The sequence below is a fragment of the Halteromyces radiatus genome, assembly GCF_025201355.1.
Source record: "Halteromyces radiatus strain CBS 162.75 chromosome Unknown BX664scaffold_7, whole genome shotgun sequence".
Taxonomy (NCBI): domain Eukaryota; kingdom Fungi; phylum Mucoromycota; class Mucoromycetes; order Mucorales; family Cunninghamellaceae; genus Halteromyces; species Halteromyces radiatus.
In genome coordinates, this window is record NW_026251693.1 from 573,880 (window position 1) to 588,122 (window position 14,243).

Below are 14,243 nucleotides of genomic sequence, written 5' to 3' on the forward strand. Positions count from 1 at the left end.
CACACACACACACTCATATTCATTACATACACACGCAAACAAGCACTCATATTTTTTTATATCTACGTATATATATATTATCATTCTTTTTTTTTATTATTATTATTTTTATTATTATTATTCTATAATTCAATACATTATCATTTACTTTTCTTCTCTTTTGTTTATATTATATTTTATGATTTTCCTACCTTTGAGAGATCATACAAAAGAAGGTGGGATTGTATGATTTAAAAATGAGTTTTTTTTTTTTTTTTCTTTTGTATACCAACTAATTTAAGGATATTGAATTTCCCCGCATTGATTTCCACGGGTCTTGTTTCAACATCCCGATAGGATCTTTATTTTGATTGGAGGGTGACTCTTTTTTCTTGATTTAGATCACTTTAAAGGTTTTTTTTTTTTTTTTTTTACCTTCAAACGTCCCCTTTTTTTTCCGTTTTCTTTTTCTTTTCTTTCCTTTACTTCTGTTTGGAAACTATCATGGCTTCTGAAGTAACCACTGCTGCCCCTTTATTGAAAACAGATATCAAGCAAAAACAAGGAGGGTAAGAAATTGAAATAAGATAGATGTATGAATAACCTTATACGTGTGGTCTGTGCCTTTTTTTTTTTTTTGTAATATATCTCACTCATGTTCTTTATTTTTTTTTTCTTTGTTTAGTTCTCAAGCCCTCATTGATTGTGCTAGTGGTACTGTTGGTGGGATCCTTCAAGTGCTTGTTGGTCAAGTATGTTATACGAAAGATAAGCAATTCTTTTTTTACTTATTTTTTTTTTTTTGTCTTTTTCTTTTTCTAGCCTTTCGATACTGTCAAAGTGGTAAAATATAAAATACTTTTCTATCCAAGTACAAACTTATTACTCACTTTTCACTTTTATCTCTTTTTTTTTTTTGATATAGCGTCTCCAAACTCAATCAACCACCAATCCTGTGTACAAGAACATGATGGACTGTGTTCGCCAAACCAGAGCAAAGGAAGGTTTGAAAGGATTTTACAAGGTAAAAACAATAATATTCCTGAAGTAGGAAAAAAAAGGTTCTTTCTAATATACATTTATTATAGGGAACGACCACACCATTGGTTGGGATTGGTGCGTGTGTATCTATTCAATTTGTTGTATTGGAAGCCATGAAACGATTCTACTCACCTCATGGAGAATCATTGACCAATAGTCAATTTTATCTTGCTGGTGCTGCTAGTGGGATCGCCAATTCTGTTGTATCTGGTCCTGTGGAACATATCCGTACTCGTCTTCAAGTACAAACTTCATCGACTGGGACTGGACTTTACTTCAAAGGACCTGTGGATGCCATCAAACAAATCTATTCTCGTTATGGAATTGCTGGGATCTACAAAGGACAAGGTATCACAATGGCAAGAGAATTTCAAGGATATGGTGCTTACTTTTTGGCCTATGAATGGTTGGTGAAGAAATCCATGGAACATAGTGGTCGTCAACGATCTGAATTGCCTGCTTGGGAAGTATGTTTATATGGTGCCTCGGCTGGTTATGCCATGTGGATGACTGTCTATCCTTTGGATGCCATCAAATCCAAGTTACAAACCGATGCCTTTGACCCTGCTCATCGGAAATACAGTGGTGTGTTGGATTGTGCTCGCAAAACTTTGGCTGTTGAAGGTATGGCCGGTTTCTTTAGAGGTATTGGTCCTTGTTTACTTAGAGCTGCTCCATCCAATGCTGCTACTTTTATGGGGTAGGAAATAATTTACATAATACGATTTTGTTTTTCTGATGACTGATACTTTTTTTTTTTTTTATTGATGATAATAGTTTCGAAGTAGCCATGCGTGTCTTATCTTCCAACTCTTAGATCTTTTTCATTCTTTTATTATTATCACTATTATTATTACCTTTATTATTATTATTTTTATCCTTCCTAGATATTTAGTTTTATTACTTTTGTTTTTTTTTTTTTTATTCTTTTATCGTCTTGGGCATAGATATTATTATCATATATCGTACTACTTTTTTTCTTTAGTATTACATTATAACATATCAATATACACAATATCATCAACCATTGAATTGGATTTGTTTCTTTATATTTGAGCAATACATATATTAATTAATACGAATCATTGTCCGTACGGCATTCACATTGTCTTTCGTAAACACCATTTGATTCATTTCAACATAACATGGGAGTTAAAGAAGAGTTATCCATCAAATATCAATATTAAACCACCTTCAAATGAGAAGAGCAAATAGATTGTTTTTTATTATTCAACAAAAGATGAAGTAACTAATAGATGATACATGTATAGAGAGGTTCTAACTAAACTAATCTAAAAAGAATGGATCACTATAAACCATCACTGTCATCATCACCATATCGATCTATATTTGCGAGCACATCCATATCAGGCACAAAGATATATTCGAAAGAATCATCATCATCATCGTCATCATCGTCACTATGATCCAATAACAAATGTCTTTGTCGAAACATTCTTGACATGCTTTCCAACAGGCTACGTGTAAGGAAGGATTCACGCTGGCGTTCGACATGATATCGTCGGTTGCTTCCTACAATATCGTCAACCAGATGCATTTGCGAACTTGTTGATGGTCCGGTAGGGCTAAACAATTTGATGGTATTGTCAATGCCTGATGCCGCCAAGTAAGGTAAGGAAGGATGACCATGCACTACATTCACCGTATCTTGATCTGCTTTGAGAATTTGTACTATCTTGCCAGTTTTCTTGTCCCACAAAAATACATTACCATCATCACTACCAGACATCACATATTCATCTTGTGCTCCATAAAAATTCACATCCTTGATAGTCTAAATATATATATATCAGTAAAAGATAATCAATCATACTTCAGTGATACTTCTTTTTTTTTTTTTTATTATTACCCGAATGTTGCCATGACCATCATATTTCATTCTATGACTAATAACACCCACATCACTTTGGAAATCAGTACGAATGGCTCGTTGATGACATTCTAGTTCATCCAATTGGTTCTCACCTATGTCAGTGTCGTCATAGACGGTGTCAAAGAAACCTGTAGTGCTGTGCCAATCGTCATCCTCGTAGTCATCACTAATAATATAGTTATTGTCGTCATCATCGTCATCGTCCAAGTTGTAGCTGTAGTCGTAGTCATCACTACTGTTGCTTCTGTTGCTGCCATTATCTTGTTCTATACCACTATCATCATTTGCGTCATTGCTAGTTGTATTTTCTTCACTTGTAACCAAAGAAGTAAACAGATCATCAGAGTTGTTGAATTCATGTTGATCGATCATATCAATATCAAAAATAGGAGATATTGGTTTTGTCGGCGTCAAAGGTGGAGGAAATGGGTATAATAGACGTAGCCAGTCCATATGTTGTGGTGTTGAATCCAAATCTTCTTTTGAAAAGTTGTTTCGTCTCATCATCATATCATCAATTTCCATTGCATCATCATCATCATCATCATCATCATTATCGCCATTATCATGTATCGAATCATCATTAATAAGAGATTCATAAGACCGATAAGCACGTCGAGAGAGATGTTCCATCCATGTATAATAATCAGTCACAGATCTTCCTTGTCCTTTGGCCACCAAATCCGATCGATCAGATGTAGACAATCGGTCAAATAACACTCTTGTTCGTGTCGCAAACTGACTAGCCAACAACATGTATTTTGATACCCCAGGGAAATAGTATGCCAAATTTGCTGTTGTTTCCAAGGATTCTGGATGTTTTGTTTTTAGTCCAGACAGATATCGCTTTCGCTGTTCAACAACATCATCATCACCACCACAGATCAACCAATGAGTCACCGCAATCATCCACATGCCTTTCCAGTTTTTGGGTGCCATTTCTTTTGCTCTTGAAAGTTGGACTCTTATGCCGGCCAAGTCATCTTTGACACGTTGTATAGTTGCATTATCAATATTGCTGTTTGTGTCGTCGCTGTTGTTGTGATTAGTATCATTGTCATCACTGTTTGGTTCATTCAGGATATGTTCAGAAAGCCCTCGCATGACTCGTACCGAAAAGATCACGGCTGTCATACAATGAATCCAGGTATGTTCTAATTGTGTCGTTTCCTTTTGTTGCCCAGTTTGAAAGTCTATAGATGATTCGTTGCCACCTCCTTCATGCTGAAGATATAAATAATGTTCATTGACTAGTCGTAATGCTTGAGGTAAATTGCCTTGTTCAAGTGCTTGGATGACTCGTTCCCTATTGTCTGCTGCCATCAACAATTTACGATGAGAGGGTTGTTTACCATTTAATATATTGTCTTCATCATCATCGTCGTCTGCAGTAAATGTGTCATCATCGGACTGATTGAAATCCAATTGAGATTGTAATGATGGTGATGATGATGATGCTGTGTATAGCGAGAGAGATGAACGGACTTTTGGTTGTGGTTGAAATGTAGCACCGGAATCACCAAGTCGAGCTTCTGTTGGAGAGTCTAAAATATTGAACAGATAGATACCTCTAGCAGCCCAGCTTCCCAATAGTTCATATCCATTCGCATCACTAAATTTACACGCCGTTACATATTGATTGCCTTGTTTTCGTCGTATATGATCGCCAGATGGTGTGAACCGTAAAAGACATTGAGATCCTGGAGAGCGATCCCTATTTTTCCCAGCACCTTGACTAGCCGTAGAAGAATGAATCATACGTCGATCATGAAGATATATATAATTGTCCATTCCAGCAATCACAAAATATTGAGGCTTGAACCTGTTGATTGTCATACTGTTGATGTCAAGACCATATTGGCTATAATCGAGTAATGGTCTTGGGCAACCCTGTCGAAGAGGACGAGGAGAAATGGTACGATGTTGTGATGTGTATTCACGAGCACGTAATCGAGTAGCAGTATTGAAGGAACGAACATAATGTGGAGTACAAATATGAGGTTGACGAAGATCAAAATGACGAACAGTACCTAATATTAAAAAAAAAAAAAGATATGAATAAAATAAATAAAAGTAGTTTTCTTTTTTTCTTTTTTCTTTTTTTTAAATACTATACTTACCATCTTCGGAGCAAGTTAAGAATTCATGTGGATTGTTTGGTTCAGTACCTATTCGTTTGACGGGATCACTATGACAGGTATAAATGTGACGTAATTGTTCATTAGAGGTAGATGCATCCAAGTCAAAGATACGGATTTCAGAATCACCAGCGGCAGAAACAATGATTTGGTCCGCAGTACTTGGCATGAATTTGGCAGCAAAGACATTGTCTCGATGACCTTGTAAACAGAACAAAAAAAAAAAAGGTAAGCACGAGTTCTAATGATCATAAAAAAAAAAATAAATTACCTGTTCTAATAATAGTCTTGTTGCGATAGTCACCACTAAAAGGATGCCAAATTCTAAGTGTTTGATCATCTGAGCCAGATAAAAGCTTGTCACCGCGTTGAGACCAGCTAAACCACAAAAGAAAGAGAATGAAAGATTAGAGAAAATGTTAAAAATAATAATGAAACTTACCATAATGAATTAACACAACCTTGATGACCTTCGAGTTCCTTTTGCATTTGTAATCGATCAACAAAGTAACGATCGCCATAAAGTGTTCGTACTAAAGAATTGAAAAATAGTAAAGAGTAATTTAAATGAATGTGTCTTTTTATTTATAAATAAGGAATAATATATCTTTACCAAATTCTTTTTGACCTAATTCCTGAAATGGGTTGGTTGAAGAATAAGATGGGTATAACTTTCTATTCCAAAGACATGTTTGTATTGTAGTAGACATTGGCGTAAAGTAAAGAAGTAAAAAGAAGAGACAAGAGCGAAACAAGCAAGTGAAATATGCCACTTTGGTTTCAATGTCCGTCTTTTTTTTTTTTTTTTTTTTGGTCAGTAAAAGCATTCCCAAACTTTTTTTTTTTCTTCCATCCAATTTCTCTTTTTTTTTTTATTTTTTTTTTCGCACACTCTCACCGATTTTTATCTATTTTATATGGGAAGCCATTATAGCTATATGGATCCATATTTATATCAAAGTATGTATGACTATAGTGACGGTTCTTTTGATATCATGGTAAGACATAATAAACCCTTTTTAATCCATTCATCTATATTTTTATTATTTTTTTTTTCAAATAGAACAGATGGCGTTGGTACGGGATGCCACGTTATTATTATCCTCCAACTTATTATTCATCACCCTATTATTACCCAAGACATTTTACTCCATATGCATCAAGTTATTATTGTTCCAATTATGCCTCAAGACGTCGTCCTTATTCATACCCTTTAGTTAATTATCGTTCCCCACGTACTCGCTTATATTGAAAAAATTAATTAATTTGTTATAAACACATACATCACATGTCATATAATACAACAATCCTTTAAATAAAAAAAAAAAAGAAACAAACCTCTTGGTGTCACATGTCCACCCTTTTTTTTTTTTTTTTTTTTTTGGATAAACATAGATTCATGCTTGCAGATGGGGTTCAAGTTCAGCTGATAAGTCTGACAAAAAAAATAAAGTCCCCTCATGGGCAAGAAAAAAAAATAAAACATCATCAGGTCAATTTTATATCCTCTACAAGTGGATGATTATCGTCATTATTCAGTATGAATCTTTTATTGTTCCTATATAATCATCATGATTTTAGAGAAGTAAAATGATGACCCATATGAAATGTGGAGGGAAAAAAGAAAAACTAAGGTTGCATTGAGAAATGTGTTTGTTTTTCCAAGAGAACTAGGTTTCAAATTCCGTCTTCTAACACGAGAGCAAAAAGCAACAAAAAAAAAAAATCACATTCACCTCTTTTTCTCCTTTTCCTTTTCACAACAGACTTTATATAAAAAGATGGGTGGTTACCTATCAAAAGAAAAGGTATTATTATTTTTATTTGTACTTTTAAAAAAAAAACTAATTCTTTCTCTTTTTATTTATATAATAATAGACCGACCCAAATGACTTTGAAAAAGTTTTATCAGAATTAGATGGAAAGATACAAAAAGCTGAAATTCGATTATCAGATATTAAAGTACGTCAACGTAGAACAGGTGTTTTAGTAGTTACTTATAGTACACTGGTTTGGCTTGTCTATGTTGCCTATTGTTTCTTAACTCTTCATCAACATGATTCTTCTTTTGACATGATGGCTACTCAAGTCGCGTTCATTCTTGTTATTCCTATTGGGTAAGATAAATAAGTTACCCGGTTCTCTTTTCTTTTTTTTATAATTATTATTATTATTTTTTGTCTCATCTTTTATTTATTTATTTATTTATAGTATTTATTATTTAAGAAAAGTACTGGTTTGGTTTTATGCCAGGAAACAAACCTCTGAAGAATCTAATTTATCCTCACTACGTGCTCAACAAAAACTCAAGGTTGAAGAACTCAAAAAGAAAACATCTTATTATACAACACAGTCCTTATTGGAAAGATATGATGCTGAAGCTCAAGAAAAAAGAAAACAACTGGAACAACAGGAACAACGAAGACAACAACAATTAAAACAACAACAGGAACAACAGCAACATCAAAAACAACAACAACAACAATTACAGCAACGTAAACCAGGTATATTAAAATTAAAAGAGGAATTGATTTGATTTTTTTTATGATATTCATTTTTTTTTTTTTGTTATTTTAATAATGATAGTATCGATGCCAGGACCAAGAATGATGCAAGCTCATCAAGGAAATCAGCAACCCAACAATGTTCATCCCAATAATGGTCCTAGTACTAATCCCATGGTACAACCTTTACAGGCATATCAAAAAGAACCCATTCAAGAATCGAAAAGTTGGATTGATAGACTCGTTGATGCCCTACTTGGAGCGGATGGGCCAGAAACAAAATATGCCTTGATTTGTAATCATTGTTTTACTCATAATGGATTGATATTACCTGATGAAGTGGAAACCATTCGTAAGTTGGAAACATTTTTCTTATGTTATGAAAGGGGATAATGTATTCATTTTTATTTATATGTAGAATATACCTGTCCTATATGCCATCAATTTAACCCATCTCGACAAGCTCGAAAATTACATCCTGATGGCCCAGTATTGCCTCCTCAGACACCTTCACCATCTATGGCTCAGCACAAAGAAGATATCGGCAAAAAAGAACTTGATGTAAACAGTGAACAAAGTCAGTTGGATGTGGAAAAGGAACAAAATATGGATAATGATGATTCTATTGCCAACAGGGTAAGACGACGCCGTGGATATTCTCCAGCAAACAATGATAAAGACAACAATATTGATAATGACACCAGTGACAACAATATCGATGATGACAACACCAATGATGACAATGAAAACAAAAAGAGTTTATGATAATCAAATATCATAATTTAGTATAATTATTTACTTTTTTATTTTGTTATGATGAATAATAAAAAAATGGTTAGTTTGTATTCTTGCTGCATATACAGTTTTTATGGTGATTTGAATCCCCGTTTCTTATAAAGGTCTTTTTTTTTTTTCTTTGTCTTTTCTTTGGTCTTTTTTTTTTTTTTTTATCTCATTTGTACTTCAAGTTAAAGAATGACTCCTCTCACGCACTCTACACCACATGTACATTTTAACATTCAAGCAGGTCCTGGCTCAAACAAATCATTAGTACTAGGATCATTGGATTGGGAATTACAGCCAGGTACCATTTGTACATTAGGTCGACATACAGAAAATAAAGCACAACAACATAAGTTGATACTCAAAAGTAAAGTGGTGAGTCGACAACACGCCGAGATTTGGATGGAAAAGGATAAGGCAAGTATCATAAATATAATAAATAACTGTTATTAATCTTTTTATTGTTATCAATAGGTTTATATTCGTGATATTGGTTCTTCCTCTGGTACTTTTTTAAATGCCACACGTCTTAGCCCTCGCAATACTGTGTCTGAACCCTATTTGCTCCATGATGGTGATAGTTTACGAATTGGAACTACATATCATGATAGTCATCATGGTAATTTTAATTATATATATATATACATGTACAAATCCTCTCTTACAATTTTTTTTTTTTGAATAGATGATTACCGTTGCATTATTTTTTTAATCCGTATCAGTTTACGACCTTCACTAAACCAATATAGGTAAGTTACAGGGGGAAGGAAGAAATGAAACCAAGAACAGTGTGTCCCATGATCTTCTTCTAACTCACCCTACTTTTTTTTTTTTTATCAATATAGTACAGAAACTTGTTGCATCTGTATTCATCCTCTCAAGACTTCTCAAGCCCTGTTTGTGACACCTTGTGGTCATCTCTTCCATTACAAATGCAGTCTACCTTTACTTCAAAAATCATACAAATTTCAATGCCCTATCTGTCGAAGCATTTCCAATCTGGATAAGGATATTGATTAGTACTTTTTCTTTGAAACTCTCACATGTAGCGCATTTTCCATTCATAGTATAGCATTCAAATGTATCAATATGTCTATCCCATCACCCTTTTTTTTTTTTGTAATACATTGCATCATTCTTTTATTCCCATTATATCAAATATAAACTTTCGTCAAATAATAAAGAATTATATCCATTTTTGTTTTTCCAAAATAATATTTTATTCCAATAGATCAAGTAATAAAAGAAGAAGTAAAGATATATGAGTCATGACTACAAACGAAAAAAAAAAAAACAAAAGCTAGTAAAGAAAAATACGAATATCCAAAACTAACAATCTATTCTTGAGATCGGAGACGAGCACCAGCGTTGACCACCTTAACGTTGAGTTGAGCAGCACGTTCGAGGATGGAAATACGGTTCTTGGAAGACACATTATGGGCGATTTCGGCAGCATAAGAACGGTTGTGCATCAACAACAATTCAAGTTCACGCACATTGGACACAGCAAACTTGCGGAAACCATTGGGCATCATGTGGCGAGTCTTCTTGGCAGAACCGTAACCAATCTTGGGCATAGGAGCTTGACCCTTGAATCGACGACGAACACAACTGTCAATACCCTTGGGCTTTCTCCAGGATTCCTATAAATATATAAAAGTAACATCGTTTTAATCTCTATTAAAAAAAAAAAAAAAGATATTCAAACACTTACACCGACACGCATGAAGCGGTTGGATTGATGACGCTTGAAGGTAGCAGTACGCTTCTTCACAATGGTGTGCTTAACGGCAGGAGTGACCATGGTTATCTAAATTAAAAATATAAATATAAAAAGAAAGAAAAAAATGAGTATCAATGTAAAAATATCAATATTTCCCTTTTTTTTTTTTGCATTCGGTCCAACAATATATAATATCCTTCATAAAAGATCAGTCATATCCATCCATCCATCCATCCATCCATCCATCTAATGATATCTATTCATTTCTTTTTTTTTCGTCCCAATAGATTCGACAATCCTTCCTTTTTTTTTTCCTTTTCTCTAATCCATCATCTGTACCGAATGTTGTTAAGTAATTAGGTGATATACGTACAAGCAAAGTAAGAGGAGGAAAAAAAAAGTGGAAATCGATTCCCCCCCTTTCCCCCCAAATCTATTTTCAAAAGTGCATAGCGGAAAACGAAATGGTTTTTTGGATATTACCGGGTCGGTTGACAAGTGAATTTTTTTCTATCGCAAGTAAACCTCGGATGTTCAATTTGATAGTTTCTTTGGAGTTTTATGCATAGTAGTATAAGAAAGATGATCATTCTTATGATGATGATCTTCTTCTATAGATAGATAGAAAGATAGATTTCAATCATTTGTCAATTTATCATCTTATCATCATCACTAGCAAGCAGAATAATTCTATTTCTTTGAGAGGCAAGCAAAATAAGAATCATCATCAATGTTGTGATCCACTCTATGATTTGTCCATTGGACTACATGCTCTGACACTTCCACACTAAAAGTTGAATTAAACATTATATTCTTTCCTTTATTGTATCAATTACATCCGATTTTATTGAAACAAATAAACATATAAATGAATAAACTACATACGACTATGACGAACAACTAAGCTTCGATTTCTTCTTGTTGTTGCGCTGCCATGGCTGCCTTTGCTTCATCCAATTCATCTTGCATGATCTTCTTTCGCCCTAAAGCTAATTTCGCTAAATCCAATCGATGATTTTTCTTGAATATAAGTGCCAACTGTCGATCACGATTCATCCGTTTCTCCACATTGTCAAGATATGTCTGCATATCCAGCATGCCTGTCTGTACCTGTATCACAAGCATATTCATCTTGATATCTAACGCTTGTTTTCTATCCAACCAATCTTCCTTTGTTCTTCTTGAATCACTCTTCCCCGTATTCAATGCTTGATTTGCCACTGTCAATTCATGTTCCAATACCATGTTGGATACCAATACATCAACACTAACCAAAAAAAAAAAAAAAAAAAAAATCAATATTCATCTGATTTGTTTCTCTTCTTATATTAAATAAAACTTTACTTGTTGATTTCTTCTTCAGCAGCTTCAAGTTCTGAGTCACCCACACCTGGAGTATCAGTGTTGGTAATAGCTGAAGATGTCGACAAAGTGGCTACATCCGTTGATGGTATTTTAGAAATATCCTCTGTTGTTGTTACGGTTGTTGTTGTTGCTGCTGTCGTTGCTGGTAATGATGATAAGGACGAGGAAGAAGATGATGGATGAACAGTGGTAGATGTTGATGTGGGTTTATAGGGTCCTTGAGTCAATCCTGCCGTATACATCAACTGTGAAGTTTGTGGACTAAGACCATCCATGACTAACCATCGTTCACTTCGCTTGACAATATCTTGACCAGTCAAAGGTTCACGTAATCCAAGTTGAATTTTCAGTTTGCCACCAGTTTTCTTTCTATTGGTATCAATCAACTATATGGAATAAAAGAAAATAGAAATATATTCAGAATTACACATTGTCAAAAAAAAAAAAAAAAAAAAAAAAGGACATACATCAAACCAACCGGCAGTAAATGTCTTGGTTAACAAAACATCCAATGGTATAATCACTTTGCCAATGAGGATCGGTCGTCGTAAGAATCCATAGTTGTACTTGTTATGAAAAACTTCCAGTGTCAATTTCTTTCTTTGTAAATGTCGCATAAATATACGATTGGTGCGAGTGATGGGTATCAAGGTGGTAAAATCAAATACTACACATTTAAGTGAAAATAAAATGAGAATATCATGAGTCATCAATTTAACATCCAATCTATTATATATATATATATATAATTTACCTGGTTCTGTTCCTTTCATCACAGTTGTTTCACCTTTGTTCAAATGAGCTTGAGCTGTATTTTCAGGAGGCCAACCGCCAAAATCCCAGGTAACAAAAGGTTCTATAGTTGTACCAATATCCAAAGACTGAATCCCTGTGCCTTGAATAATCTTCAGTTCCATTTGGTTTAAAGGCAAATGATCCAATATATTCTTGTAAGCATAATCAACTTGTTCGTAATGTAAAGATGGCATTGGATGATTCGCTCCTACTTGCTCCTTCAATGCGCGTATGGTCACCAAGTCAGCTGCAAAGGCTTGTTTCAAAGGAAGAAGAGCGGAATGCTGTTGCTGATTAAAGGAAGAAGTGTTTGTATTCTTGTTTGATGGCGGTTGATGCTGAATATCCAAGTTGTGACAAATGTCGATTTGATACATCAGTTGAGCTTCCATTTGTTCCGTTGTAGGTTGGTTGAATTCTGTCAAAGGTTGCACTGGTCGAAGTTTACCATCCCCCAAAGACAAATCAGGATGATCCGGAAGTCGCTTTCTAGTGCTATCCACTTCGTGCTGTTGTAATGGTTGCTGTTTGAGTTGAATACCAGTTTTCAATAAAGATTTAGAAATCTTGATCATTTCCTTTGCTGCCATTAAATTGCCAAGATCCTTATAATGATGGGCTGCATCTTTGTATTCTTTTTGTAGTTGGATCACCCGCTGTAATAATTCCTGTTGTGCTTCCCGAGCTGCTGGATCCGGTAATGATAAAGATGTTGCAGATGCTGATTTTACTTGATCATTGGTAATTGCTCCTTCTTCATTTTCTGTAACCGAGATTGAACTTGCTATTTCCATTGAAGTTACCGATGATGATGTTACAGCTATATGAGAAGGTTCAGGTATTTTGCTAGGTTGTTCAGATCGTGAATCTAATTGTAGAAGTCGTTTTGATTCACGTAATAGAGCGACAGCTTGCTTTTTGTCTCCTTGTTTCTTCGCAATCAGAGCTTGTTGTTGGTACATTTTTGCTTGTTCCTTGAGATCCATCTTGTTGTTGTCCATGTTGGTATCATGATCATTCAGTGATGTTTCATTATCGTTGGTATACTGTTGTTGAATCGTATGATCAATCATATCAGTGTCATCATTTGCCATTGTTTGATTTCCATCATATTTCATAGCGGTATCGACTTGATCAGAAGGTGGTGTGTCCAAAAGAAAGTTGGTGGCCCGTTCCATATCGTTGTCAAACATGTCAAGTGCTTTTTTCGCTTGCTGTTGGCTAAAACCCATGTTCATTAATTGCAGAGTAGATTCATCAAGTTTGACAGACTTAGTTGAATGTTCTTGAGAATTACTGGTATGTAAAGGTCCACTATCTGCTATAACTGAGAGTTCTTCCTATATATATTTAAAAAAATGAGGATTTAGAGGACAATACCAAACAGTCTTTTAATGCTATTGTTTTTTACCAACAAGTGAGGATCAGTTAGATCATTTTCATTCAATTCCACATGAACATCATCATTCCCTTGAGCTAGAGAAGCATACGAGTCCCAGTCAATATCCATGTCCGCAGTCTTTGTAGGACGAGATGTCTTGGCAAGTGATTTGGGTTTGGTAGGTTGTTTGCTTTCGCTTTGTGATGAAGAAGCCAATAACTGTAGTTGTGCCTATTCAATACAAAAATAAAAAATAAAAAATAAAGATAGAGAGAGTATATGAGTTAAAACAAATTTGAAGATCTTTTATACTATCAATACCAAAAGTTCAGGATCGTTAAAGTCATTTTCGTCAATATCATCGCCATTATCATTTAAAGAGTCGTGTAATAAGTGTTCAATATCATCTATATCAAGATTTGAGACTTTTTGTTGTTTTCGATTTATGTTCTTGTTAGTTTGTTGTCCTCCAAACATGATAATGAGATATATATATATAAAAATGCTTGAAACAAGATAGGGCAAAAAAAAAAAAAAAAAAAAAATGAAGAAGTAACGGAATTGGAAAAATCCTGCACAGAGGCAAAAAAGTAAATCTGGCCAATCCGTGACCACTGGAAATTTTTTTTTCTCTTTTTTT

At 34.3% G+C, this 14,243-nt stretch overlaps 6 protein-coding genes across 6 annotated transcripts; 3 read left to right on the forward strand and 3 right to left on the reverse strand.

Moving 5' to 3' along the window:
* The first annotated feature begins 403 nt into the window (after positions 1-403).
* On the forward strand, positions 404-1,958 carry BX664DRAFT_284692 (mitochondrial carrier domain-containing protein). The gene is made up of 6 exons (XM_051541644.1): positions 404-548; positions 665-731; positions 802-822; positions 905-1,003; positions 1,068-1,720; positions 1,798-1,958. Exons 1-6 carry the CDS (start codon positions 484-486, stop codon positions 1,835-1,837), a joined length of 945 nt encoding a protein of 314 aa, XP_051397559.1. The 5' UTR covers positions 404-483; the 3' UTR covers positions 1,838-1,958.
* Positions 1,959-2,329: 371 nt separating this feature from the next.
* Positions 2,330-5,541, reverse strand: BX664DRAFT_267617 (WD40-repeat-containing domain protein; the record flags this gene model as incomplete). Its single annotated transcript, XM_051540960.1, has 7 exons — positions 2,330-2,815; positions 2,891-3,158; positions 4,326-4,804; positions 4,892-4,944; positions 5,035-5,253; positions 5,324-5,430; positions 5,495-5,541. 7 exons carry the CDS (start codon positions 5,539-5,541, stop codon positions 2,330-2,332), a joined length of 1,659 nt encoding a protein of 552 aa, XP_051397560.1.
* A 1,260-nt stretch (positions 5,542-6,801) lies between these two features.
* On the forward strand, positions 6,802-8,421 carry BX664DRAFT_339387 (uncharacterized protein). Its single transcript, XM_051546617.1, has 5 exons — positions 6,802-6,860; positions 6,931-7,169; positions 7,264-7,556; positions 7,639-7,908; positions 7,975-8,421. Exons 1-5 carry the CDS (start codon positions 6,834-6,836, stop codon positions 8,319-8,321), a joined length of 1,176 nt encoding a protein of 391 aa, XP_051397561.1. The 5' UTR covers positions 6,802-6,833; the 3' UTR covers positions 8,322-8,421.
* Positions 8,422-8,505: 84 nt separating this feature from the next.
* Positions 8,506-9,684, forward strand: BX664DRAFT_388036 (SMAD/FHA domain-containing protein). Its single transcript, XM_051549434.1, has 4 exons — positions 8,506-8,756; positions 8,814-8,958; positions 9,025-9,088; positions 9,185-9,684. The coding sequence occupies exons 1-4, from the start codon at positions 8,532-8,534 to the stop codon at positions 9,357-9,359; spliced, it is 609 nt and encodes a 202-aa protein (XP_051397562.1). The 5' UTR covers positions 8,506-8,531; the 3' UTR covers positions 9,360-9,684.
* Positions 9,571-10,462, reverse strand: BX664DRAFT_339390 (50S ribosomal protein L32). Its single transcript, XM_051546618.1, has 3 exons — positions 10,402-10,462; positions 10,054-10,149; positions 9,571-9,982 (listed from the first exon to the last, which is right to left on the reverse strand). The coding sequence occupies exons 2-3, from the start codon at positions 10,141-10,143 to the stop codon at positions 9,677-9,679; spliced, it is 396 nt and encodes a 131-aa protein (XP_051397563.1). The 5' UTR covers positions 10,144-10,149; positions 10,402-10,462; the 3' UTR covers positions 9,571-9,676.
* A 500-nt stretch (positions 10,463-10,962) lies between these two features.
* Positions 10,963-14,080, reverse strand: BX664DRAFT_268110 (uncharacterized protein; the record flags this gene model as incomplete). Its single annotated transcript, XM_051540977.1, has 6 exons — positions 10,963-11,329; positions 11,407-11,813; positions 11,895-12,094; positions 12,182-13,268; positions 13,598-13,834; positions 13,925-14,080. 6 exons carry the CDS (start codon positions 14,078-14,080, stop codon positions 10,963-10,965), a joined length of 2,454 nt encoding a protein of 817 aa, XP_051397564.1.
* Positions 14,081-14,243: the final 163 nt, after the last annotated feature.

What these genes read in the sequence shown, in the direction of transcription:
- BX664DRAFT_284692 (XM_051541644.1), top strand. Translation starts at nt 484, where the DNA reads ATGGCTTCTGAAGTAACCACTGCTGCCCCTTTATTGAAAACAGATATC. An exon ending in ATCAAGCAAAAACAAGGAGG is followed by an intron (nt 549 to 664) that starts GTAAGAAATTGA and finishes TTCTTTGTTTAG; the next exon opens with TTCTCAAGCCCTCATTGATT. An exon ending in GTTTGAAAGGATTTTACAAG is followed by an intron (nt 1,004 to 1,067) that starts GTAAAAACAATA and finishes CATTTATTATAG; the next exon opens with GGAACGACCACACCATTGGT.
- BX664DRAFT_339387 (XM_051546617.1), top strand. Translation starts at nt 6,834, where the DNA reads ATGGGTGGTTACCTATCAAAAGAAAAG. An exon ending in GTTACCTATCAAAAGAAAAG is followed by an intron (nt 6,861 to 6,930) that starts GTATTATTATTT and finishes ATATAATAATAG; the next exon opens with ACCGACCCAAATGACTTTGA. An exon ending in TGATGAAGTGGAAACCATTC is followed by an intron (nt 7,909 to 7,974) that starts GTAAGTTGGAAA and finishes ATTTATATGTAG; the next exon opens with AATATACCTGTCCTATATGC.
- BX664DRAFT_388036 (XM_051549434.1), top strand. Translation starts at nt 8,532, where the DNA reads ATGACTCCTCTCACGCACTCTACACCACATGTACATTTTAACATTCAA. An exon ending in TTTGGATGGAAAAGGATAAG is followed by an intron (nt 8,757 to 8,813) that starts GCAAGTATCATA and finishes TGTTATCAATAG; the next exon opens with GTTTATATTCGTGATATTGG. An exon ending in CCTTCACTAAACCAATATAG is followed by an intron (nt 9,089 to 9,184) that starts GTAAGTTACAGG and finishes TTATCAATATAG; the next exon opens with TACAGAAACTTGTTGCATCT.
- BX664DRAFT_339390 (XM_051546618.1), bottom strand. Translation starts at nt 10,143, where the DNA reads ATGGTCACTCCTGCCGTTAAGCACACCATTGTGAAGAAGCGTACTGCT. An exon ending in ACCGCTTCATGCGTGTCGGT is followed by an intron (nt 9,983 to 10,053) that starts GTAAGTGTTTGA and finishes ATATATTTATAG; the next exon opens with GAATCCTGGAGAAAGCCCAA.